General features: G+C 52.7%; 1 protein-coding gene across 21 annotated transcripts in view; it reads left to right on the top strand.

Moving 5' to 3' along the window:
- CACNA1B (calcium voltage-gated channel subunit alpha1 B) overlaps positions 1–27,370 on the top strand; it is a 251,926-nt gene that overhangs the window by 122,676 nt on the left and 101,880 nt on the right. For 15 of the 21 annotated variants that reach the window (XR_012424018.1, XR_012424020.1, XR_012424019.1 and 12 more), the window contains 5 exons: positions 10,634–10,751; positions 13,854–13,921; positions 17,124–17,230; positions 20,931–20,993; positions 25,630–26,430. Coding sequence is in view for 16 of the 21 variants with exons in the window: in XM_065530882.1 (XP_065386954.1) it covers positions 10,634–10,751; positions 13,854–13,921; positions 17,124–17,230; positions 20,931–20,993; positions 25,630–26,430 (1,157 nt within the window). In the remaining 5 variants the exon portion in view is untranslated. The remainder of the gene's footprint in view (positions 1–10,633; positions 10,752–13,853; positions 13,922–17,123; positions 17,231–20,930; positions 20,994–25,629; positions 26,431–27,370) is intronic. The other 6 variants (XM_065530885.1, XM_065530890.1, XM_065530884.1 and 3 more) reach the window with 3 other exon arrangements.

Here is a 27,370-nt window from a genome sequence, read left to right as displayed (position 1 = left end):
AGGATGCAAAGGCATGAGAATGATACAATGGACTTTACGGACTTGGGGGAAAGGGTGGGAGGGGGATGAGGAATAAAAAAACTACGGTGTATGCTGCTTGGGTGATGGGTGCACCAAAATTTCAGAGATCATCACTAAAGAACTTAGTCATATAACCAAACACCACCTGTTCTCCCAAAATCTATTGAAATAAAAATTTTTTTAAAAATTTAATAATTAAAAATCTCTTACTCAAGTTACCAAATTCAGATAGTATGATGCATGAATTATGCTATTTAAGAAGTTATTCCAATTTTCTACAGACTCCTCCACAGAATATAAAAAGGGATAACTCACCACTCATTGTATGAAACTAGAATAACCTTGATAATGAAAAAAACTAAACAAGGACACTATCAGAAAAGAAAAATAGAGATCATTTCTACAAACCCAGAAGCAAAGCATCCAGGGGAAACCGTCACTAATAAAATCTAGATATTCTTAAAAATTATTTTTATAATTGACTATAACTTTTCCTAGAAATGCAAGATAATTCAACATTAGAAAACCTATGAATGTAATTTGTCACAGTAACAGATTAAGGTGGATACAAACCCTGTACGATCAGAGAAAGCATTGGAACTCTAGCACAAGCACAGTCAGCCAGAGGTGAGAGGAGTGGAGATGAGATTGCAGACGTTGCTGATGACTGAAACTGGGTGATGGGCACATAGGGATCATTGTACGCCACTCTGTGTATGCTTCAAATGTCCGTGATAATTTTTTTTTTTTAAAGTAAGACCTAACACTCCTTCCAAATAAAAACACTTAGCAGATTACGTTAGTATCAGGGGTCTTAGCACAGTAGAACAAGAAAAAATGAAATAAAAATTCTCAGGATTGACAAGAAAGAAAAATGTCATTATTTACAAATGAAATATACACAGAAAACTCAGGTGCTGTCATTGCAGATGGTATCTATATAGAAAAACATGAAATTGGATTCCTACCTGGTACTAAGTATGAAAATCAATTCTAGATAGATTAAAAGACAAATAATATAGTATGAAAGAACAAAGGATAAAAACAAGTAACTCACAGGAGAAGAAACTATGATCAATTTTACTGCAGTCAGGGAAATGCAAATTAAACCCTCAATGAAACAGCTGTTTCCACCTGTCAGTTTAGCCAAAATTAAGAAATCTAACAAGATTTAGCGAAGTGGAGAAATTAGGGTTTCTTTATGCTGTTGGAGGGTTGGTAGAGCCACTTTGAAGAGTAATTCATTATATCCCGTCCACTGGAATTGGCACAAGCAATTCCTGCCAGATACGTGCCCTGGAAAGTTTCTTGCCCAAGTGCACAAGGAAACAGGTAAAGCCATTCTAGCAGCATTATTTGTAATAACAAAAACCTGAAAATCACCTGCATGTTCACCATCAGGAAAATGGGTAAGAGAAATGTGACCAGTTTGTGCAGAAGGGAAAATGAGTGCCCTAGAACTAAGTGTGTTTATAGCGTATGATACTATTTAAGGATGAACGATATGCAAAACAGTATCATATGCTGTTTATGATATGGATGTAATAAACATATAAATGCTTGCACAGGAATGATGAGCACCAAATTCAGGACATGGTTTTCCTGGTGGTGGGGTGGGAGTTGCTGGGAGGTGGGGAGAGGAAGAGGAATGAGACTGGGGAGTTCTGGCCACATTTTGATGTTTTATTTCTTAAGCTGGGTAGTGGATACACAGAGGTTAGTTAAATTATTCATTGCATCTTTTGGAGTGTTTAAAATATTGTGCAATTAAAAAATAAGGGGATATGAAAAGATGAACTAATTAAACATTGACCAAAAGAAAGCCAGTGTAGGCTGGGCATAGTCGCTCATGCCTGTAATCCCAGCACTTTGGGAGGCCAAGGTGGGCGGATCACTTGAGGTCAGGAGTTCGAGACCCGCTGGCCTGCATGGTGAAACACTGTCTTTACTAAAAATATGAAAAATTAGCTGGGTGTGGTGGTGCTGAGGTGGGAGAATTGCCTGAACCTGGGAGGCAGTGAGCTGAGATCACGCCACTACACTCCAGCCTGGGCGACAGAGCGAGACTCCGCCGTCTCAAGAAACAAAACAAAACAAAAGAAAGCTGATGTATTAATGTCAGCCAAAAGAGGTAAAAAGAGGATGGATGAGAATAAAGGGGCATATTACATGATGAACAGAGGACGCCGCCAGAAGGAACACACTGCAGGGCATGAACTTGCAGGACCTAACAACCTGGCCTCAGAGCATTGACCAAAAACAGACAGAATTACAAGGAGAAATAAAAACTTTACCATCTTTTTTTTTTTTTTTTTTTTTGAGATGGAGTCTCGCTCTGTCGCCCAGGCTGGAGTGCAGTGGCCGGATCTCAGCTCACTGCAAGCTCCGAGCTCCGCCCCCCGGGTTTACGCCATTCTCCTGCCTCAGCCTCCCGAGTAGCTGGGACTACAGGCGCCCGCCACCTTGCCCGGCTAGTTTTTTTTTTTTTTGTATTTTTTAGTAGAGGCGGGGTTTCACCGTGTTATCCAGGATGGTCTCGATCTCCTGACCTCGTGATCCGCCCGTCTCGGCCTCCCAAAGTGCTGGGATTACAGGCTTGAGCCACCGCGCCCGGGCAAAACTTTACCATCTTATAAGAGATTTATAACATGTCTCTGTCAAACTGAAGGATGAAACTGACAAAAGATTAGAAAGGATCTAAAAACATGAACCAGTTGTCACATACAGAACTGTACCCAACAGATAGCGAATAGAATATTCATTATTTGGGGCACAAGGAACATTCGCAGACGTTGACCGTTTGTTAGGTCACTCAAGAAACCTCAACAAGTATTAATTACTGTCCAGCTGGGCGCAGTACCTCACACCTGTAATCCCAGCACTTTGGGAGGCCGAAGTGGGCAGATCACCTGAGGTCCGGAGTTCGAGACCAGCCTGGCGTGGTGAAACCAAAATGGCGAGACCCCATATCTACTAAAAATACAAAATTTAGCCAGGTGTGGTGGTGGGTGCCTGTAATCCCAGCTACTCTGGAGGTTGAGGCAGGAGAATCACTTGAACCTGGGAGGTAGAGGTTGCAGTGAGCCAAGATCATGCTACTGTACTCCAGCTTGGGTTACAGAGTGAGACTCCAACTCAAAAAAAAAAAAAAAAAAAAAAAAAAAAAAAGCTATCCTGCAAAGCACAACTTTGATATCATTTAGGTAAACAGGCACCGTTAATAAAAAGTCATTTAATATCTTTCTCAGATTTGTAAGTTGAAGGATTTGGGAGTAAAGAGGAAATCAGAAATCATGATGGCTATTACAGATTATTTAGAACTGAACAGTATCACAACTTGTGAGGGGAAATCTGAAACAATACTTAAAGGAAAACTTAAAATCTTAATGCAGCTATCAGGAAAAAAAGGTTAAAAAATAAACAAATACTCTTAAGAAAAAAAGAAAAAAGTGTCTTGCTGTGTCACCCAGGCACTGCAGCCCCGAACTGGGTTCAAGTGGTCCTCCCACCTCAGTCTCTCAAGTAGCTGGGACTATAGGCACATACCACCATGCCCAGCTAATTCTTTCTATTTTTTGTAGAGACATGGTCTCACTATGTTGCCCAGGTTGGTCTCAAACTCAGTGGGCTCAAGCTATCCTCCCACCTCAGCCTCCCAAAGTGCTGGTAATGCAGGCATGAACCACAGAACCTGGCTTAACAAGTACTCATATGAAGAATCCAGAAGAAGGAACAATAAACTAAAGAAAAATTGAAAACAGATGATGCTAAGAGTAGACATTTGTTATGCAGATCACTGAAACACCAAGATAACAAGCATGTTCTTAAGGAGACTCATGAAGTAGATAATTGAATGAAGTGACTGACCAAGGAAAAAAAGCACAAATAAAAAATGTAACCCAAAAGGGAGTTGTAACTATAGGAAAAGGAGATTTTTTTTTTTAAATTCCGAAAGAATATTATGGCAACTTTATGCCATGAGATTGGAAAGCATAGATGAAACATCATGCTTTTTTTTTTTTTTTTTTTTTTTTTTTTTTTTTGACGGAGTCTTGCTCTATTGCCCCTGGAGAGCAGTGGCGCTATCTCGGCTCACTGCAAACTCCACCTCCCGGGTTCACGCCATTCTCCTGCCTCAGCCTCTTGAGTAGCTGGGACTACAGGCGCCTGTACCATGCCTGGCTAATTTTTTGTATTTTTAGTAGAGATGGAGTTTCACTGTGTTAGCCAGGATGGTCTTGATCTCCTGACCTCATGATTGGCCCACCTCGACCTCCCAAAGTGCTGGGATTACAGGCGTGAGCCACCGCGCCTGGCCAAAACATGCATTTTTATAGGAAGACATTAAGTTGATTAAATTAGCTCAAGAAGAAATTTTGAAAACCTGGACATTTCATAACTATAAAAGAAATTTAACCGATAGTCAAAATTTTCTTCCTATCTTTCTGCCTCCTGCTTGGGGCCCAGTCAGTTGTAAGGCGAGTTTCACCAAGCCTTTCAAGAAGAAATAATAACTATTTGACTTAAACAATTTCAGAGAAGGGAAGAAATCATTTCATGAGGCTAGTATAACCTTGACACCAAAGCCATGCAAGGACAATTTAAGATAAAATGCAGATCAGAACGCAAGCTCCATGGGACAGGGTCTTTGTTTTATCCACTGACCATCCTAAGCACCTGAATATCGCCCAACACGGCAGGCACGCTAATGTCTGCCCAGTGAAAGTAGATTCATTCAAATCTCATGGCATAAAGCTGCCATAATATTCTTCTGTAATTTTAAAAATCTCTTTTTCCTATGTTATGACCCCCCTTTTGTGTTATAATTTTTATTTGTGCTTTCCCCTTGGTCTTGCTATATAATTATCTACTTCATGTGTCTCCTTAAAAACATGCTTTTTACAGTCTTGTTATTTTGATGTTTTTTAATCAGCATCACAAATGTCTGCAAATAATCTAAAATCTATATAAAAATCAAATCAGCTGAATATATTTAAAAAGAACCTCATAGCTAAACTGTGTTCGTTCTAGTAATACAAGAAATACAAGTAATACAAGAAATTGTCAGTATAATTCCTAATCTCTACAAGTTAAAAGAGAACGTGTGTCATAGATGCAGAAACTTGAAACATTGATAAAAGTCAACTTTCATTCACGATAAAAAAAAGTCATACTAAGAATTGACAGGAGTTTAAAAAAATCTGCTAAAGAGTGTCTACAAAAAACCTACAACCAGAATGGGTGATAGCTAATGGGTATGAGTTTCTTTTTTTGAGGGGATGAAAATGTTCTAAAATGGACTGTGATAATGGTGACACATATTTGTGAGTATACTAAAAACTATTGAATTACACACCTTAAATGGGTGAATTATATCCCAATAAAGCTGTTATTTAAAAGAGACCATAGCAAGGATCGTAGATAATAGTAAAAGATTAGAAGTATTGTTAAAAGAAAAATAAGGATGCCTAGTATTCAAGCAGTCGAAGCTAATGTAGTAAGAAAAAAGAAGTAAAATGACCAGAAAGGAATAGAAAAATACTATTATTTGCAAATGATGTGATTATTTGCTATAGAAAATCCCAGATAATATATTAAATATAATAAGAAAATTCATCAGTGTTGCTGAACACAGAATAAATGTACAAAAATATAGCTTTTCTATATAATAACATTATTCAATTAGAAAATTCAATTTAAAAGAAAAGTCTCACTCACAGTAGTAACAAAACTTCCAGGTACCTAGAAATAAATCTAACTAAAATTATGCAAGACTTTTGTTGCAGTAATTAGGAAATGTCATTCAAGGCCCTAAGGAGCTGAATGCTTGCACAGATATGTTTATAAGTGGGAAGTCTTAAAATGATGAAGGTGTCAGTTCTCCCCAATTTAATTTATGAATCGATGCAATCCTGATCCAAATTCCAATGGTACTGCTCTTGGAATTCAGCATATTGATTATATGGAAGAGTAAAAGTCCAAGAAAAGACAATTCAGGAAGAAGAAATTTGTCCTACCATATATCATGACTTTTTATAAAGCTACGGTAATGAAAATAGTGTGGTATGCAAAAAAATGAAATATCAAAAGAACAGACCAGAGAACCCGGAAACATTCCAAACATATATAGAAAGTTGGTTATATGAGAAAGATGTCATTGGAAATCAATGGAGGAAGGATGGACTATTCAAAAATTTGGGTCTGGGAAAATTGGCTTTCCATATGAAAAAAATTGGACCATCATCTCCATGCATACACAAAACTTCAGTTGGATTAGAAACCTAAATGTAAAATATCAAGCTTGAAAATGATTTAAAGAGTAAGAGGCCAGACATAGTGGCTCACACCTATAATCCCAGTGCTTTGGGAGGCTGAGGTGGGAGTATCGCTTGAGGATATAAGTTCGAGATCAGCCTGGGCAACATTATGAGAGCCCACCTCCAAAAAAAAAAAAAAATAGCTGATGGTGCACCCCTGTAGTCCAAGCTACTTGAGAGGCTGAGACAGGAAAATTACTTGAGGCCAGGAATTTGAGGTTACAATGAGCTAGGATTGTGCCACTGCAGCCTGGGCAACAGAGCAAGACCCAGTCTTTAGAAGAAAATAAATAAACTATATATATATTATGAAAATATCTTTATGATCTTGGATGGAGAGGAATTTCTTTTCTTTTCTTGTCTTTTTTTTTTTGAAATGGAATCTAGCTCTGTTGCCCAGGCTGGAGTGCAGTGGTGCGATCTTGGCTCACCGTAACCTCCGCCTGCTAGGTTCAAGCGATTTTCCTGCTTCAGCCTCTGGAGTATCTGGGATTACAGGCACCTGCCACCACGCCCAGCTAATTTTTGTATTTTTAGTAGATGGGGTTTCACTGTGTTGGCCAGGCTGGTCTTGAACTTGTGATCCATCCTCCTTGGCCTCCCAAAGTGCTGGGATTACAAATGTGAGCCACTGCGCCTGGCCCGAGTTTCTTTTTTTTAATGGAGATGGGGTCTTGTGATTGTGGCACTGCACTCCAGCCTTGACAATAGAGCAAGACCCCATCTCCGAATTTCTTTTTTTAAATGGAGATGGGGTCTTGCTCTATTGCTAAGGCTGGAGTGCAGTGTCATGATCATAGCTCACACAACTGGCTCAAGTGATCCTCCTGCCTCGCCTTCTGAGTAGCTGGGACTACACGTGCGCACTACCACACCTGGCTCATTAAAAAAATTTTTTTGAAACAGGGTCTCGCTGTGTTGCTCAGGCTGGTCTCTATCTCCAAAGTGTTGGGATTACAGGTGTGAGCCATCTCTCCTGGCTGTGTGTGTGTGTAGTGAAAATATCTTTATGACCTTGGATGGAGACGAATTTCTGAAGATGTAAAAAGCAGAAAACATAAAGGAGCAGACTGATAAGACTGATATTTGATTACGTTAAACTTTTTAAATTACAAAAATAAAAGCAAACGGAGACTAAAGATATTTACAATAGATAATGCAGATTGAGTATTAGTGTATACAAGAATACATTAGGAAGTCTCGAAAGTCAGTAAGAAAAAGATGAGTCATCAGAAATAGGAGCCAGGGGGGTTGAAAGGCAGGGCACAGAAGAGATCTAACGGTCCTTGGGCAGGAGAAATGTTCAAAGTCACTGACTTGCCTTTTTTTTTTTTGTAGCGATGGGGTCCCACTATGTCGCCCAGGCTGGTGTCGAACTCCTGGGGTCAAGTGATTCTCCTACCTTGGCCTCCCAAAGCGCTGGGACTACAGACGTGAGCCACCATGCCTGGCCAATGCTTTTAAGCCCTTTCATCTTTATCAGATTGGGAACTATCAAAGGGTGTGACAGTGCCATGGGTGGTGTGAGGATGTTGATGAAGAACCATCCTCTGCTGCTGGCAGGAATACAATTTGGGATAACCATTCTGGAAACATCTAGTGAAGCTGGCGAAGGTATGCATAGCCTACATATCTGGCAGCTTCAGCTCTAGAGAAGCTTCACATATGCACAAGGTGACGTATATAACATATAAACATATCGGGAAGCCACTAAAAGTACCTGTGAGAAGGAAAATGGGTAATGGAAAACTGTGCGATGGTTTACACAAATAAGTATATTTATATGTATCAACATGGAGAGCTGGGTGCGGTGGCTCACGCCTGTAATTTCAGCACTGTGGGAGGCTGACAGGGGCTGATTGCTTGAGCGCAGGGGTTCAAGACCAGCCTGGGCAACATGGCAAAATCCCATCTCTACTAAAACATACAAAAAATTAGCTGGGCATGGTGGCACCTGCCTGTGGACCCAGCTACTCAGGAGGCTGAGGTGTGAGGATTGATTGAGCCTGGAAAGCAGAGGTTGCAGTGAGCTGAGATCACACCACTGCACTCCAGCCTGGGAAACAGAACAAGACCCTGTCTCAAAAAAAAAAAAAAAGAATGGAGAAACCTCAAAGCTGTACTGTTGAATGAAAACAGCAAGTTGAAGAATGACGTGTAGTCTTGTACCTTCCTGTGCATGTTTAGCACATATGCAGTATTCTGTTTATACATACGTGTATGTGTGTGATGTGTAGTAGAACCCTAAAGACTTGGATCCATTCATCCAACAAGGGATTACTATCCACAATATACAAGGAACTCAACTCAACAGCAAAAAAACCCAAATAATCACATTTAAAAGTGGGCAAAGGCTCTGAATAGACATTTCTCAAAAGAAGACATACAAATGGCCAACAGATGTATGAAAAAATACTCAGCATCACTAGTCATCAGGCAGAGACAAATCCAAACCACAATGAGGTGTCGTCTCACCCATTTGGGGTGGCTGTTATCAAAGACAAAAAATAAGAAATGCTGCAAGGATATGGAGAGAAGGGAACTCTCTCACACTGTCGATGGGAATGTAAATTAGTCCAGCCACTCTGGGAAACAGTATGGAGGCTCCTCAAGAGGAGCCATAGTACAAAAATCCCACTGCTGGGTGTTTATCCAAAGGAAAGGAAGTTGGAACATGGAGGTGGTGCCTTCCTCCTCATGCTCATGCCAGCGCTATTCACAGTAGCAAAGATACGGGATCAGCCTAAGTGCTTGTCAACAGATGAAAGGATACAGAAAATATGGTGTATATATATGACAGAATACTGTTCAGCCACAGAAAGAATGAAATCCTGACATTTGCAGCAACATGGATAGAAGTGGAGGTCATTAAGTTAAGTGAAATAAGCCAGGCACAGAAAGACAAACTTCACATGTTCCCCCTCAGATGTGAGAGCAAAAAGGCTGGAGGTAGAGGTTAGAATGATGGCTACCAGAAGGTGGGAAGGCTGTGGGAAGAGGGCATGAAGAGAGGCTGGTTAAGGGGTACAAACATAGACAGAAGGAGCGAGTCCTAGTGTTTGATAGAATGGTAGGGTGACTATAACTAACAACAATATATTGTCTATTTCAAAATAATCAGAAGAAAAGGTTTAAGATGTTCCCAACACAATGCTAAATGTTTGAGGTGATGGATATGCTGAATACCCTATTTGATCATTACACATTGTATGCCTGTATCACAATACCACAAGTACCCTAAAATATGTACAAATATTAGGTATTGGTAAAAAAAAAAAATAATAAACGGCCGGGCATGGTGGCTCACGCCTGTAATCGCAGCACTTTCGGAGGCTGAGGCAGGTGGATCACGAGGTCAGGAGATCCAGACCATCCTGGCTAACACGATGAAACCCCGTCTCTACTAAAAATACAAAAAATTAGCCGGGCATGGTGGCGGGCACCTGTAGTCCCACTACTCGGGAGGCTGAGGCAGGAGAATGGCGTGAACCCGGGAGGTGGAGCTTGCAGTGAGCTGAGATCACGCCACTGCACTCCAGCCCGGGCAACAGAGCGAGACTCCGTCTCAAAAAAAAAATAAAAAATAAAAAAAATAAAAACACCCACAAATAATAAATAGAAAGTGACGAAAGAAAAAAGACTTGGATCTGTGTCAGATCACTGGTTGGAGTTGGTCATGGGGAGGGGGATCATTTGCACATGGGGCAGAATTTCCATTTTGGGTGGGGGACACACGAGTATTTATTATTTTCTTGTATGTTTCCAAACGTAAAAGTAGAAAAGAGACATGAGTTTGCTACTAGGACAAGGGTTGCATTTAGCCAGGCTGTGAGGCTGGACCCACCAAGTGGAGTGGCAGGAACTGAGAGCACAAGGCTCTGCTTCTGCTGGGTGGCCGTGTGCAGACCAGTCCCCTTTGAACCTCGGCTTTCTCGACGGCACAGTGACGTGGATGGCGCTGCTTCGTCCCTCCATGCCTGAGCTCACTGCTGCCCTCAGCTCTGCTCACCTCCTTCTCCTGTTGGGAGCTCCCTTTTCATTTCTGGCTGAAACCCTAGAGAATGTTAATCTTTTAAGACCGAGTTCTGCAGCCACGTCCTTCTGGAAGCTTTTCTGGAGGACCCTGGGATGCCCAGACCTTCGGAAGCAGCAGCATGTAAAGGCCTGGATGTGCGTGTGTGGACGTGGCGGTGTGTGTGGACGTGACGGTACACATGCACTTGTGTGGGTGAGGGTGCGTGTGTATGGGGAAGGTAGCCACGGGGGCTTGCCCTGTGTTCTCTCCATCCTGGCAGATCCTGACAGGAGAGGACTGGAATGCAGTGATGTATCACGGGATCGAATCGCAAGGCGGCGTCAGCAAAGGCATGTTCTCGTCCTTTTACTTCATTGTCCTGACGCTGTTCGGAAACTGTATCCTTCTGTGGGGCTGGGGCAGAGGGTGGTCAGTGCGTGGCCCTCCTTTTCCCCATGGCCACCACGTGGATCCCTCCAGGAGGACTGGGGGCCATGGACATGAGAGATGCATTCTCAGAGTTGAGTGCAGATGGAGAACATTCTGCAGGTGGCTGGAGCACAGGAGTCTGGAGGCTGCGGGACTCAGCTTGAGGGAGCATGAGCTGCTGCGTGTGGGGGTATCCAGAGGTGGGGGTGGGTGCGGCCTGCAGCAGGCCTTACGGACTCTGAGCAGCAGTTGGGGAGCCTCACACTCCGGGCTGGTGGGTTTTTGTTTTCACTTTGATTTAATTGTGTATTTAGGTTTTGGCACTGGACTTTAAAAAGGAGACCTTCTGCCTGCTGATACCATCCCCTTTGCAGAGAAATGTAAGGAAAGGTTTTCTGTGGAGGATGACAGTTGGGCTGTTTCAGGACCTTGAGTCAGAGAGTGGGTCTGTGGGGTCAGGGCAAGTCCAGCAGCCGGTGGTGAGCTCTGCCTCAGCCAAGGGCCATGATAGGGACAGGGCTGGGGCCAAGGAAGATCTGGAGGGAGAACTGCAGCGTTCATGGTACAGGCGAGGGTGAGGGCTATGACTAGCAGTGTGAGTGTGGGTCCCCCTGTAGCTGAGGTGGGAAGTTAAGGCCTAGGAGAAGTGTCTTTGGTTCTCAAACTCACCTGAGCATCACAGTCCCCTGAGGGATGGTAAGCCTGGATTCCAGCCCTAGCCCACGGTGTCAGAGGCAGTGGGACTGGGCTGGGGCCTGAGAATGTGCATTCTCACAGGCTGCCAGGGGAGCCTGTGTTGCTGGTCTGGGGACCCCACTTTGAGAACCGTTGTGGCGGAACACCTTGCAGGACCCTGAGGAGCCGGAGACAATGTCTCACGGTTGACCTCCCGGCTCTGCTTCTCCCTCGACCTTCTCACACACGACGGCCACTCACCCCGTCTCTCCGTCCTTGTCTCTGCCTCACTGGTGCTGGTGCCGTCAATGCCCTTGCACACTTCACCTTCTTTCCTGTCTCTGCCTCCCTGTCTCCTCATTCCTTGCTCCACCTCTCCTAGGCTGGCCCAGCAGGGGCTCACTCTCTCAGCCTTGTTTGTCACGGGGTGGTCCTTAGGCTGCAGCTCAGGTCCTGGTCCCCAGAGTGGGGGATCCAGCTTCCCTGGGAAGCTGAGTGTGAGCCTAGGAGGGGCTCCAGGGAGCCTGAGGGGGCAGTGTCTGCTTTGGAGATGGGTGGCCCTAGGGCTGGCACCGGAGGCACCAAAGAAAGGCAGCCACAATTGTCAGAGAGGGACGGAGGCCTCAGACAGGACAGCCGGCGTCCAGAAGGAGGTGCCTCTGTCTTGAGACAGAGCAGTGGCCAGTGGTTCGCCATAGCTGAGTCTGACCCTGACACTCAGGCCGGGCATGCTGGCCACAAGCGTCCCCCTCCCATCCACTCGGCATCACTCCTGCTGGATCCCAAGGGGCATGGCCCTTGGTCCTGCTTTCTGGGCATGAAAGCCTCTGAGGGTGTCGGTGGCTGTGGCTAGTGCTTGGAGGTGTCAGCCTGGCCTCAGTGTCCTGCCCTGTGGGATCTGCTGGAGCTCTGTGTGGACTTGCCTGTGAGGCTCTGGCCTGGGATATGCGCTCCCTTGACCCCCAGGGAGGGGGTACCTGTCCAGCCAGGGAGGGACCTGACCTGCCTGGGTCACTGCTGTTGGCCTCGTACAGAGCCAACTGCTCCTCGGCCTGGCACAGGCCAGCACCACAGGGAGAGTGGCTGCAGCCTAGGCAGGGTGAGTCGCAGGCCTGTGGTGAAACCGGCTCGATCACGTGGAGTGGAAGGTTCTAACGGGGGCAACTTCCTCTCCCCACAGGTGCTGTGGCACATTTGGCAGTGTCTGAGTCACTTTTGGTTGTCAGCACTGACGGGGAGGGGCTGATGGCCTCAAGTGGACGGAGACCAGGGGTGCTGCCTGCCATCCCATAGAGGATTGCTCAGCCCCAAATGCCAGCAGGGCCTGGGCTGAGAAACCTGGAGTGATAAAATGGCCAGGGTCTGGAGGGACAGATCCGAGTCACAGCCAGGGTCCTGACTCTGTCAGGGGTGGTTCTGGGAATCTGCGCAGGGGCAGGGAGGTGAGCGTTCAGGAAAAGGCAGCTTCCAGTGACAGGTGAAGAGTTCCTTTTGCAAAGAAAAACACCGTGACCGGACAAGGACCTGGTCCCGCGAGCTTTGAGGAGGAGGCCGCCCACCCCAGGTGGTGCCTGTGCCGGGACCTGTGGCAGGTGCTTCCTTCTGGGCCTTGGTTGCTTTATTTCTACGCGGTGGGGCAGCACCTCACACTGGGCTCCTCAGGGGTCAGTTGAGGCAAGGTGCAGTCCCAGGATCCAGATCATGCCATCTGCCGTCTCCATGGGCTGATATGAGTGCTGTGATCTAGAGGGGGATGCTGCAAGGGAGAGGCCCCAGGATACCATGCGGGAAAAGGAAATGGGAAAGGAGGGGAAGGTAGCACTAGGTGGCGTCTGTGGGCCTTGGACCTGGGACCCGGCATGTGCTGGCCACGGGTGGGTTTGCCTGCTCGTAGTTTGTCTGCGGTGGTCTCTGCTCACAGGACCCAGAAGGCAGTGGAGCCCCACCTGGAGCCTGTGGAGTAGAAGCTGTTTGTGGGGAGGCTTCTTGTGCTGGTTGGAGCTTGGGGAGTTGGGAGCACAGCAGGCTGACGGTGGGCCCTCGTTAGGAGGCAGAGGCAAATGGCTCCAGCCCAGCCTCTGAGCTTTGCACCTGCACAGTCAGCCCAAAAGGGCTGGGTTGGGGGAAGAGGCTCAGGTGGGCATTAGGGGAGGCTGGGTGACGGGAGGCTGGACAAAGGAGGGATTGGCAGAGAGGCTGGAGGTGAGAAGGGAACAGGGAGCTGGAGGGCTAGTGGCCGGGCTGGAGTGTGTCTGGGGATGGGGCCTGGGGGAGCTGGTAGGTGCCAAGGGAAGGAGGCTGGAGGCTGGTTGGGATCTGGGGAGATGGGGGAAGCTGCAGTGTGACTGTGGGGCCGTGTGGGGCAGAGGTTCCCTTCCTCAGCTGGACCCAACCAGACACTCTGCTGAATGTCTTCCTGGCCATCGCTGTGGACAACCTGGCCAACGCCCAGGAGCTGACCAAGGTAGGTGGGGACAGGGAGGGGCTGGTGTCAGCCCATGCCACTTGAATGTGGCCGCAGCCAGGAGGAGTCTGGGTCCTGGGTTAGGGCCTCATGTGTCCCCTGTCCAGGAGCGTTACCTCGGGTCCTGGCGGGCAGAGGCTGGTCTGTCACTCAGGGGCTGGAGGCTGCAGCTGAGGATGCAGGGAGAGCCAGAGCCCCGAAGGCAGATGGACAGGCAGGCTCTCAGAAGCCAGCACCAGGAAGAACGGCCTGAACAGCAGGGTGTGCTGGGAGCAGGAGGGGTCTGAGCGGGAGGAGCAGCTGGTGGCCTTTCCCAGCACAGCTGTGCCACAGTGGGACAGCTGCTGCTTCAGGCAGTGCCCAGCGGGTGCCATTTTAATATTCCTCTCATCCCTGAACCTGGTGGGGGATGCGATTGTACATGTCTCCCTCTGTGATATCCTTCCGGATGACATGCCCCCGCCTGGTCATGCTCTCCCCAGCCCTGGACACTTGTACTGTGGCCACCTGCCATCTGAGTCGCAGGCTTGTGTGTTGACTCAAGCCCTAGCTCCTGGCAGAGGTGGTGCTGCCTCTGGTTTGGCATGAACCACGCTGCAAACGTCCCACGTGCATGCTCTGTGCATCAGCATGTACCCGTGTGGGCACCGTTCTGTGTGCATGTCACCCTGTGCCCTCTTCTGCCTGTGCACCATCCCTGGACAGGTGTCTGCATGCACCTGTGCACGTCTAGGGGTCTGACGCAGCTCCGTCACTCCGGTCCAGTGTCTCTCCATGCCTTCCTTGTTCTGGGGCTGAGAGAGGCAGGTTCAGGATTTCTATCCCTGGGCAGCAGAGATGCAGGTGTGCCACAGAGCTTCTCTAAGAGTGAGTGCTATGCAGGTGTCCCTGCTCCCCCCAACCCAGCTCTCCGGGAGGGGGACATGGTCCGTGCAGTGTGCCAGCTGCAGCCTGAGCCTCCCTTTGCTTCTGCTCAGCCTTCTTACTCCCATGCCTCCAGACCTGGGCCATGGCTATCCCTGGGGGCCTGGATTCCTCCCTGGTGCTCTGGTTTCTGGCTTCTGCCTGTTCCTGTCTTCAGCCTGTGCTGCTTGGGTTGGGGGAGCCCAAGCACCCACAGAGCTCTCCTTGGTTCTGTGGTTGCCTTGGAGGGCCCTAGCTGTCCTGGGTGGGCTGCACTGGAGCACTGGGGCCCCATTGTCTCTTTAAGTTCTGTCGTGAGGGAGGACGCAGAGAGCCGTGTCCTTGGGGCCCTGTGTCCACATACATGTACCCTCATTGGTGGCCCCCTTTTGCGTAACTGGCCTAATTCAGGAATTTCTTCTCTGAGAATTGGGGCCACTGGGGGCCTGTCTGTGTCTGGCTGTGGGCATTTTTCTGGGCTGACCAAGAGCCCCAAAGGTTGTGACTCAACCATCCCCTTCCCTTATACTCCCACAAAAGTATTACAGCACTATGTACTTTTTGAAGTGAGGATAAGCTTGAATTTGTTTTAGACCTTCCAGGGGACTTTAGAACACTCCCTGGAGTGACTGGCGAAGTCCCCGCCCCAGAGGATGGGAAGCTGGATGGAGCCGGATCCTCGAGGAGGGACCTGGGTGTGGGTGTTTCCTGCTGGGTCTGGCTTTGCCTCCTCTCTGGGCTTGAGGTTTGAAGGTCTCTTCTCTGTGGAGGGAAATTTGCAGGCAGCTAACAAGGGACTTAGTTTTTGCCAGTGTTGTGCCCCAAAAGAAGATTCAAGGGCATTTTAGGGAATATTGGGAATGCTGGCTCCCAGGGGAGCCAGGTGGGTCTGGCCTTCAGGATTGTGAGGAAACAGTGGTGGCTGCAGTCCAGATGGACGACATGGAAGTCGTAGCTTCCCTTTTGGGGCCTGTGGTCTCAGCCTAGAACCATTGATCCCGAATCCAGGTGCTGAGTGTGTTGGTCTTGTTTCGTGACTTGGGGTCAGGGCCAGAGGGGGCAGAGGAAACTGCACCTGCCTGCACATGCGCACATGCCCAGCCCTGCGGGCAGGAGCCGTGTGAAGCTCAGGGCCAGGCACCGCAGGCGGTCACCCAGGAGTGGGGGAGACAGGGAGAGCTTCTCACAGCCACAGCTGGGGACACGGGGACAGACGTGGTCTGCTGGCTCCAGGTAGAAAAACTCAAAGGTGGTGCGTGGCCCACTGGACACCCTCCTGGTGGCAGTGCTTGTGGGCAGTGCTGGGTCAGGACTCAGCCATGGGTGCAGAGCCTCTTGCCCTTGCTCTTGGCTATGTTCAAGTGTGACTGATGCTCCTGGGGGGACAGGTGGGACAAAAGGAGGGACAGATTTGCCTTTCAGTGGGCAAGTTCAAGGTGCCGTGGTACAGACAGGCTGAAGGCCAGGCGTGGTAGCTTACAACTGTACTCCCAGCACTTTGGGAGTGCTTGAACCTAGAAGTTCAAGAAAAATTGAATTAAGAAAAAATTAGCCAGTGTCCACAGCTGCCAGCTTCCCCTGCAGGCGGCTCCTATCCCTGCCTGAGTCCCCGGCGGGCTGCAGCCTCTCCTAGCTGCTGCTGCCCCAAAGACCAGCACTTTCTGCTAGGCTTAGAGACAGGCCCTCCGCAAGCACATCTTCCTGGTGCCCTCCAGGCAGGATCAGGGCTGGTATGGGTGTGCACACATGCTTGGAGTCCCAGCTTCGTGGACACACATGCTTGGAATCCCAGCTGCCTGGAAGGCTGAGGTGAGAGGATCACTTAAGCCTGGGAGGTTGAGGCTGCAGTGAGCTGAGATTGCACCACTACCCTCCAGCTTGGGTGACAGAGCGAGACCCTGTCTCTGAAAAAAACAAATAACAAAAAGCAAAACAAACAAATGGAAATATCCAGTCAGTGGCTGGGTACCTGGGCTAGAGCTCAGAGTAAGGTCAGGATAGCACAGAGGTGAGGCTGTAGCCTCCAGGGAGACGGCAGAAGCAAGAGGGCACTGAGGAAGGAACCCCAGCAACCATTACCTTCGAGTCACAGACACAGAAGGGGAGGCCCTGGAGAGCACCCGAGAGAGCTCCTGTGGAGTGGCTCGTGGGGGGCCACATTCACTCGGGTGGGCTGCCTGTCTCCACTGGACAGAGAGCAGCACTGTGTATTTTTTGAGGCCCCTGGAGGAAGAGCTGATGGCATTAGAGTGGCTGTAACACTGTGAGGGGAACTGGACATTTCTCTTTGCTCAAACAGGATGAAGAGGAGATGGAAGAAGCAGCCAATCAGAAGCTTGCTCTGCAAAAGGCCAAAGAAGTGGCCGAAGTCAGCCCCATGTCCGCCGCGAACATCTCCATCGCCGCGTAAGGCTCCTGGGACCGGACCGTGGGGTGGCAGTGGGGCTGCTGCAGGTCCCGTGGCTGGGCCCTCCCCAGGGCACCCCTTCCAGAGGCTTCCTCGGAGGGCGCCTGGCCTTGGCTGGTGAGGACACAGCCCCTCCTCGGACTGAGATGAGAGCCTGGGGGCTCCAGGGCTTTTTCTCAGTGTGAACAGGGCCAGGGTCTGGCCAGGCACAGCCCTCACATTGTGGCTGGGATTGTCTGCCACGATATTCACTCCCTGGATGGCCTCAGGGTGGCTCCAGGCCCTCCCCGGGCAACTGTGGATCAGTTAGGGGAGGGAGTCAGTAAGTTGATTTTATGCACAGCTTTTCAGAAATGTATTTTATGAGCCAAGAGATTCTAGGTGACATCTGAGCAGCCTGAGAGACTCACTGCAGTTTCCAAAAACGTCTTTCAGGTGTTTGGTACTGGGGCCGAGGCTGGAGGAAGTTATTCTGGCAAAAACGGCTTATTCCACAGAAGCGCATTTGGAGGCGTTAGGGGCTTTAGAGTTTGGGCAAAGCGTCCAGCTCAGGGCCAAAGGCTGCAGTGAGCCGAGCTGCGGGAGGTCAGTCCCTGGAAAGGGAGGCAGGAGTCTGGCCCGTGGCCTGGTCACAGGGTGGGCCACAAGAGTGCAGAGATGCCCCTGCTGGGAGCTTGTTCTCTGGGCTCAGCTGAATTGAGGTCTGGAGCCGCTAGCTCCGTCCGGCCGCATATGCCCGCCCCCAACACCTCCCATTCCCCATGCTGATGGGTGGGCCCCTGCCCTTCAGCTGGCCACCCGCCCTGCCGCGAACACGGAGCACAGGGCCGGGCACAGCCACAGGTCCATCTGTAGTGACGTGTGTCTGCCCTACTGTGTAAGCATGTTCGCATGTGGATGAGTGTGCTAGGTGTGTGTGTGTGCACTTGAGAGTTGCACAGTGACCGTGTGTGAGTGCATGTGCTGAGTGTGTGCACACCCATACCAGCCCTGATCCTGCCTGGAGGGCACCAGGAAGATGTGCTTGCGGAGGGCCTGTCTCTAAGCCTAGCAGAAAGTGCTGGTCTTTGGGGCAGCAGCAGCTAGGAGAGGCTGCAGCCCGCCGGGGACTCAGGCAGGGATGGGAGCCGCCTGCAGGGGAAGCTGGCAGCTGTGGACACGGTGGCCATCACGTAGAAGACTGCTGGGGGCTCAGTCCTCAGTTGTTTAATTTCGATCTTTCATTGTCTTGGCCAATTCGGTTATTTGGTCCGTTAGTTATTTAGTCCATTTAGTTTGGTTACGTGGTCCAGGGGTCGCTGCCAGGGCTCTGTGAGCTCTGCAGGTGGGTGGTCTGCCGTAGAGGGGGCGAGTGGTGTGTTCAGCTCCTGGCCTCGTGCAGGCCTTGGGTTGTTCTCTTTAGGACTTGCCTTCTCTGCTGTTCCTAGAGGCGAGCGCTTGTCCCTTGACCCCTGCTGCCTGCAGGGCCTGCCTCCTCTTGGGGGTATGGGAGGGTGTCCACTCCCATCTGGGCTGAGACCTTGCTGAAGAGGCTGCCAGGGCCCCGGCAGTCACGGAGCCTGAAAAGGAGGCTGGATACTTCCTTATCTGCTGCCCCGTCCTGGTTTGGAGACACTGCTATGCAGGACCAAGGCAGTAGACTGGCATCCTTGGGCACAGGGTACCTCGACACCACCTGTTGGCCTGAGCACCACGCTGATTCCTACGTGAGGACAGAGCTTCTTTTCTGCCGGGGGACCCCTAGCTGTTCTTCCTCAAGGTGGGTCTGGAGCCAGGTGTCAGCTCCGGCGCCAGCATCCTCAACTCAAGCAGGCTGCAGCCCTCACATGTGGCAAGGGGCGGCCGGCCCGAGCCAGCCTGAGGCATCCAAGTGTCAGCCCCCATGGTCCCTGCCTGAGGTGCAGCTATGGGCCCTCATCCTCTGTGGCATGTCCTCAGCCTACCGGTTGGACATGACAGCCAGTCTGATTTCCACCACAAGAGATCCTGCAGGAATCAACCTTCAGGGGTTTCCTTCAAGGAGGGCCCTGCACCTGGCGAGGCCTGGCCCTGCTGCCGCTGTTGCGTGCCCGTGTTGTGCTGAGGCCTCCGAGGGCTGAAAGCTGTCTTGTCATCTGTCCTCGTCTGCTTCCTGTTGTCCTGGTGGGATGAGCAGTGCCACCTCCTGTCCTGCTCTCATTTCCAGCACCTTGAGCTGCTGGGCTGGGCGACAGCAGTGCCCTTGAGTACCCTTCGCCCTTCTCCTGCCCCCCACAGCTGTGCTGCGTGACCTGTGGAGCAGGGCCAATGCCGGGCTTGGTGCCCTGGGTGCTGGGAGGACTTGGGGTGTCCTTGGTGTTTAAGAGGCTCTCAGTGATGCTCTGTTTGGCTTGACACAGATGGTGCCAGAACCTACCTCAGAAGGGCGCCCTAGTGTGTTGCATGCAGTGCTGTGCATATCCTGGGCCTCAGGTGACAGCTGCTTGGAGGGACATGTCTTCCTGGTTCTTTGCTGGGTCAACCTCATCCTCACGTGGATTTCTGAACACTGGCAGCCTGCAGAATCACACTCACACACACACTCACAAATACATACAGGCAGGCACAGACACACAGGCACACAGACTCACACACACACTTATACACAGGTACACACACACAGTCACATAGGCACAGAGACAGAATCATACACACAGACTCACACAGACACACAGATTCACCCTCACAACACTCACAATCTCACACATTCAGTTATAATCATCCCACACTCTCACGTACACGCACAATCTCACACATTCACGGACATAGTCTCACACACTCATCACTCACAATGTCACACTCACACACCCTCTCACACACACATGCCTGTTTGTACCCAGAGCCTGTGGGTAAGCAGTAAGCTGCTTTGACTGCCCACAAAGGCACAGACACCTTAGTTATGAGAAGGAGGGGCTGGAGCCCACCTGGCCCTCCCCTGGGAAGCTAATTGGAGGGAAATGGCTGTAAAGGAAACTTTGGTTTCCTTCTGTTGGTTTTAGAAAAGCCTTTGAAAAGTCACTTGGAAATGGCTGGAACTGCACCCAAAAGGAAGGTGGGTTGGGGTATAGCTTGATTTGCCCTGGAGGTGTCCTGGTGGCCTGGAAGCGCCTGGGTTGCAGCCTGGGGAGCACTGGGGCTGGAACCAGAGTGGGGCCCAGGTGCTCGCCCGGAAGGCAGGTGGGTTTGGCAGCAGGGCCCAGGCGGCATCTCCGGGAAGGGCATCTCTGGAAAGGGCACCCTTGCCTCCTTTGTTAGCCTATGCTGCCCCATCTTCAGGGCCAGGAGACAGTGCGGTCAGCCTCCCACCTCAGGGTGCTGGGGGCTGTTTGGAACTGCAGGAAAATCGGTGTTGGGTCTTCCCAGCCGCACTGCCTGTCCTGGGCAGTGTGTGCTGAGTGATGGATGGGCCCCCAAGCTAATGGCTTCTGTCTTCCAGCAATTACAGGGTTTGCTGTCTCACTTTTCTGCAGTCTCACTTTTCTGCATGTGTGGAATTGGTTCTCAACTTCTCTTTCACCCTGAGGTCTCGGCTGGTGCCCGTCTGACAGACGCGTCCGCGGCCTCCTGTCCAGATGCACACGGCAGCCTGCGCCTACACTGGCGTGGCTCTCAGTGTCACTGGTTCCTCAGAACTCTCTCTGATTTTCTCACTTCTGTCTGTTCTGTTTTTTGCATGTGCAGTTTTGTAAAGCAAGCTCGAGGTACTGTATCTCGCAGCTCATCTGTCTCCAGCGTGAACTCACCGTGAGTCGCTCTGCTATGATATTCCATCCATGACTTCATGATAACTACATGCAGACACCTTCCTTCCACTCCTAACTCTGCTTTCTCACCACAAGCCATTTGCTTCATGGGGCAGCTCCAGGCTTCCGTGGCCTGAGTGGGGAATGGTGGGCTTGCTCCCTGACGTCCCCGAGTCCTGCCACGGGGTCAGACCCTCTGTGCTCAGCCCCTCCTCCTTTCCCTCCTGGCCTCTGTCTTTTTGTCTGCTGACTGTTGTGTCCGCTCCCTTCGGTGTCTCGAGTGTGTCTGCTTCTCCTGAGTGGACTGGGCGCCACGGGCTCAGGTCTCTTTGTGGTTCCCATGAGGCCAGGGCCCTGTGAGCAGGCACAGCAGAGAGTGCTCTTTAGGGGCTCACCGGGGACGTTTATGGGTCCTCCCAGGCCCCTTACTCGGGAGGGACTGTGTCTGTGATTCTCAGGAAGTCCTCGTTCTAGCAAGAGCAGAGAGCTGTTGTCCACTTGTGAAGCTTACAGTAGACTACCCAGGGCCTGAGGCAGAGACGTGGAAACCCCAGGGTGGCCCTCCAGGGAGTGACTGGCTGGCCTCCCCTCGGGCAGCTTCTCATGGGGAAGTGCTCACGGAGGGCTTCCTGACCACTTCAGGGACCCCTCACCTGCAGGGCGTGGCCTTGCCCTCCAGGGGAAGACTCCGCAGGCCAGGCCCTGCAGGTGAGGGGTCCCTGAAGTGGGCAGGTGCAGTTCGGCCACCTGGCACCTGATGGAAGTGGCCAGGTGTCCTGTCTGTGTCCTGATGGTGGTGAGGCCCCTGCTGCCCCTAACCCCCTTGCCCGGTGCTTCCCCGAGCACTGTTTCTGCTGGCTGGCAGGAGCACTGATGTCTCCTGGGACAAGAAAGCATGCCGGATCCCGAATCCATCCGCAGGGTGGAATAAGGTGTGAGATGCAGATGGCGGCGGGGCACGGTGACTCACACCTGTAATCCCAGCACTTTGGGAGGCTGAGGTGGGCAGATTCCCTGAGCTCAGGAGTTCGAGACCAGCCTGGGCAACACGGTGAAACCCCGTCGCTACTAAAATACAAAAAATCAGCCAGGAGTGGTTGCGAGTGCCTGTAGTCCCAGCTACTTGGGAGGCCGAGGCAGGAGAATTGCTTGAACCCGGGAGGCAGAGGTTGCAATGAGCTGAGGTCGCACCACCGCACTCTAGCCTGGGTGACAGAGCAAGACTCCGTCTCCAAAAAAAAAAAATGCAGATGGCAGGTATCCATGGTGGCATACTAGGGCTGCTTCATTTTGTCAGCAGTTGCGGGTTATCTGAGCCCAGAGACCTCAAAGCAGGACCACAGAGCGCCTTGAGGCCACTTCTGAGTCCTGCGGTTCCCCACAGCGCCTGGCTGAGTGTGGCTGAGCTGTCCTCCACAGTGCCTGCCTCTGCTCTGCCACAGCGCCTGGCTGAGTGTGGCTGAGCTGTCTGGGCAGTGCCTGCCTCTGCTCTGCCACAGCGCCTGGCTGAGTGTGGCTGAGCTGTCCTCCACAGTGCCTGCCTCTGCCCTGCCACAGCGCCTGCCTCTGCTCTGCCACAGCGCCTGCCTCTGCTCTGCCACAGCGCCTGGCTGAGTGTGGCTGAGCTGTCCGGACAGTGCCTGCCTCTGCTCTGCCACAGCGCCTGGCTGAGTGTGGCTGAGCTGTCCTCCACAGTGCCTGCCTCTGCCCTGCCACAGCGCCTGCCTCTGCTCTGCCACAGCGCCTGCCTCTGCTCTGCCACAGCGCCTGGCTGAGTGTGGCTGAGCTGTACCCCCAGGAACAGCTGGGTTGTGCCTCCCAGCTGAGGCCAGGACACAGGGGTGCCAGTCGTCCATGTGACCTCCTTAAAGAGCCCTTTTAAACCAGGACTTTGCCTGGATTAGTCACCAGCCACACTTCACTCTAAGTTGGCGTGGATACGTGCCAGATAGAGCAAGGACAGAGACAGTGGCCAGGGGAGGTGCAGGCTGACTGAAGACACCATGCAGACGGCCCCGGCACACAGATCCAGAGACCTAGGGGATATCTCCAGAGAGGAACCTGGTGGTACTACTGGCCGAGTGAGGGCAGATGCAGACAGTCTCTGATGATATTAGGGCCGAGAACAGCAGATAGGCCCAGAAGGAACAGGCCAGGTGGAGCCAGTGGGGCTGTAGTGGGGTGGGCAGGTGCCTCTAGTGTAGGCTGCTCAGCCTCTCCCTCTTCCCCGGGTAGTCACAGGGGAGTCTGCCAGCCTGACAGCGCCCTCAGTCCAGCAGACAGCCTGGCCTCTCCCTGTTCCAGGCGTTTCCTGGGCGAGAAGGAGCCGCACCTGAATGCAAGGGTGAGGGCAGAGCTATGTGGTCTGGAGCCCACCCCACCTTCACACAGACCCTGTGCCTCTGCATGTTCCCCCATGGTCCTCACTGCGATTCTGGTCCCCAAGATTCACGGCTTCATCAGAGCAGGCCACCCTGCTGACCAAGTGGCTCAGAGCCTAGGCCCCTTTCGGGCACTGGAGTGGACTGGGAGACTGGAGGCAGTGAACAGCCTCCGCCCTCACAGGGCTCCTGTGCCTGGTGCACGCCCCCGGGCTGTTTTACACCACTCAGCACTGTTGACAGTAGAGCCCTTTTGTCTTGGTCCCCGCTGGGGTTGGTGGGTCGTCTGTGGGTCAGTTGTAGGGCACCCCTGGGAGCAGGGGCAGCACAGTTTCAATGCATCAGGGATACAGGTCAGGGCCAGGGGCTTCAACTGAGGCTGGGGGTCTGCAGATGGCCCCTACAGGTAGCCCTACCTGCCCCCACCCCACCCAAGCTCCCAGGTGAGACACAGACACCACACTTCTGCTTTCATTGGTGCAAGGTGCTGCCCTTGGACATTGCTCCCACTGCAGCTTGGACTTCTACAAAGGGGCAGGATTTACTGTCTACCTGCTTGGGGTGGGCCAGCTGCAGGGTTGTGCCTCAGGGTTGAGGCCTCAGGCCTCAGATGAGGTTTCTCCTTGGCGATGGGGGAGTTCAGTATTGGGATAATAAGACCCTTTGTAATGTGCCCTTCCCTCCCGTGGTGGCCTTGGCTAGCCGCCCACCCACCTGCTTGGCCTGTCTGGTGCATTCCCAGTGTCCTGTACCCCTCGGCCTTCTTGAGGTCTGTCTTTGCAGGTCAGAGTGGTGCTCAGCGGCTCAGGGCCCTGGAGCTGGTGGCCACCGGCCTGGACCTCTGCAGGCCGTGGTTGTTAGTGCAGTTGGGGTCTGGCCAAGGACTCATGTCTTCTTTACAAATGTTTTTCCTTTTTGCCCTTGCCTGTGTCTGATCCTGACTCACTGTGGGACCCTGAGCAAGTACAGCCTCTCTTTAGTCTCAGTATCTTCATCTGTGAAATGGGGACAAGAGTAGCACCTGATTCTTGAGGTGGTTGTAAGGACTGTTTGAAGTGGGCACTGTGCCCAGAGCACCACGTGGCGGTTGCAGGAGACAGATGCCATGGCCCTCATTGTTGGGGTAGTCACTGCTGCCGCCAAGGCCATCCAGCAGCCTGGGAGGCTCCAGGGTGGGCCTCAGGCCTCAGATGAGGTTTCTCCTTGGCGATGGGGGAGCTCAGTATTGGGATAATAAGACCTTATCCAAAGGTGGTCCTACTCAGCAGAAGGCCCAGAATGCAAATGGCTTCCCATGCACTCTGGGCTATGGAGCCCCATGTGTGATGTGTGAATAGAGGAGGTGCTTGGGCCCATGACATTGGAGTAGGGGTCAAGGCATTTGGTAGCCCATGCAGTGAGGACGGAGCCTAGACCACTGGCCATCCCTGGTGCTGGAGGGCTCCGGGGACCATGTTCTGGCTCTGCTCCCAGTGGAGGGAGGGGCTCTCCGTCGTCAAGAGAGAGGAGGGCATTGGTGGCCACGGGAGGGGGCATTTCCAGCCTCAGACCTGACTTCTGGCCTCCTGGTCACTGAGCCAGGAGGCAGCTGCGGGGCTGTGGCTGACCACCTCGGGGACTGGCAGAGGCTCTGCATTTGCTCCTGAGAGGGCCAGGTGCTCCCTTGGCTGCTGTCTGCTCTGCCCCAGCACCTGCCTCCTGGGTTCCCTGGCAAACAGCCTTTTCACCTGGCTGGTGGCCTGCCTCCTGGAGGTAGCGATGGGGAAGTGCCTCTATAGAAGGGGCCGCGTGTCCCACCCTTCCTGTAGCAACTGTACTGGTGCTAGAGCAGGGGCCAGCTCCCAGGGAGTCTGCAGGGCCTCCCTGGCTCCTGTCTCTCCATAGGTCATGCCCCTTTGTAATGTGCCCTTCCCTCCCGCGGTGGCCTTGGCCAGCCGCCCACCCACCTGCTTGGCCTGTCTGGTGCATTCCCACTGTCCTGTACCCCTAGGCCTTGAGCCCCCAGGGGGTCCTCTTGACAGGCTGGTGCTGTCACCTTGCGGGTCCTGTGGGACACCGTGGGGGGCGGGGCTGAATTCTGTTCCCTTGGGCGTTCCCCAGCTGATCCGCGTCCCCCGAGGGGTGTGGGGGCTCCCGCGGCCACACCTCCCACCTCCCTGCGCCATTGCTCCATTGCTGTGTGTCCATTGTGGCCCCCCTGGAGAGCGGCGGGCGGGCGGAGGCGTGGGGCCACGCTCACCGCCGGTCTCCCCGCAGCAGGCAGCAGAACTCGGCCAAGGCGCGCTCGGTGTGGGAGCAGCGGGCCAGCCAGCTACGGCTGCAGAACCTGCGGGCCAGCTGCGAGGCGCTGTACAGCGAGATGGACCCCGAGGAGCGGCGGCGCTTCGCCACCACGCGCCACCTGCGGCCCGACATGAAGACGCACCTGGACCGGCCGCTGGTGGTGGAGCTGGGCCGCGAAGGCGCGCGGGGGCCCGTGGGAGGCAAGGCCCGGCCGGAGGCTGCGGAGGCCCCCGAGGGCGTCGACCCTCCGCGCAGGCACCACCGGCACCGCGACAAGGACAAGACCCCCGCGGCGGGGGACCAGGACCGAGCAGAGGCCCCGAAGGCGGAGAGCGGGGAGCCTGTTGCCCGGGAGGAGCGGCCGCGGCCGCACCGGAGCCACAGCAAGGAGGCTGCGGGGCCCCCGGAGGCGCGGAGCGAGCGCGGCCGAGGCCCGGGCCCCGAGGGCGGCCGGCGGCACCACCGGCGCGGCTCCCCGGAGGAGGCGCCCGAGCGGGAGCCCCGACGCCACCGCGCGCACCGGCACCAGGATCCGAACAAGGAGTGCGCAGGAGCCAAGGGCGAGCGGCGAGCGCGGCACCGTGGCGGCCCCCGAGCTGGGCCCCGGGAGGTGGAGAGCGGGGAGGAGCCGGCGCGGCGGCACCGGGCCAGGCACAAGGCGCAGCCTGCGCACGAGGCTGTGGAGAAGGAGGCCACGGAGAAGGAGGCCACGGAGAAGGAGGCCGAGATAGTGGAAGCCGACAAGGAGAAGGAGCTCCGGAACCACCAGCCCAGGTGAGTCCGCGGCTGGGCGGGTTCGGTGAGGGAGGGGTTGACCCGGGCGGTGCGAGCCCCAGTGCTGGCTGCGGGAATGGGGTCCACGGCGGAGGCGGCACCGCCGGCCACGCTGCCCTGTCCAGGGCCATCCCGGCTGGGGTCTCCGCATGCCGTTCATGGTGGGGGGGTGGTGACAATCCTGCATTGGAGAGTCGACCTGTAAAAGACTTGGCAGGGCAAGTGTGGTGCGTGAATGCCAGCTGTTATTTAAGAAGGGAGGGCTTCAGTGGGAATTGTTACGATTGGTTTGGAAAGAACAAAGTGGCCCTGGGAGAAGAGAAAGTTGGGGATTGCTGTGGAGGCAGGAGAGGCAGGAGGGCCCGAGGGAAGCCTGAGCAGGCCAGTGGGCTGGGTGCAGAGCGGGGTGTGGGGGCCAGGCTGTGTGACCATGACAGGAAGAACCCCAGCTAGCCCAGCTTGCTCCCTGGGGCAGGACTCACCGACGCTGTGAGGGCCTGGGGTAACTGGTCCAGTGACCAAGACCAGCAGTTGCCAGGTACCTACTGGCCACAAACCAACCAAAATACTTGCTGCTGGAGACCCCAGCCCGGGGTAACCCAGCCGCTGCCCTGTCTGTGTGTGTCGGTGGGTCCGCCCCACCCTGCCTTTCAGACTAAAGACACAGAGGTGTAGAGGTTAATTTTAAAAACATACAGAATGCCAGAGTAGCAGAGCAGGTGGTCATAGATTTAGTTGGTCTGCATGGGGGTTTAAGGGTTTTGGTTGATAGGATTTTGCTGATGTGCATTATTATTATTATTTTATTATTATTGGAGACAGGGCCACACTGTCGCCCAGGGTAGAGTGCAGTGGCGCAGTCGTGGCTCACTGCAGCCTCAACTTCCCGGGCTGAAGCGGTCCTCCCACCTCAGCCTTCCCAGCCTGAATAGCTGGGACT

This window comes from Macaca fascicularis, chromosome 15 (assembly GCF_037993035.2).
Source record: "Macaca fascicularis isolate 582-1 chromosome 15, T2T-MFA8v1.1".
Lineage (NCBI taxonomy): Eukaryota > Metazoa > Chordata > Mammalia > Primates > Cercopithecidae > Macaca > Macaca fascicularis.
This window is presented reverse-complemented; position numbering and strand designations above follow the sequence as displayed.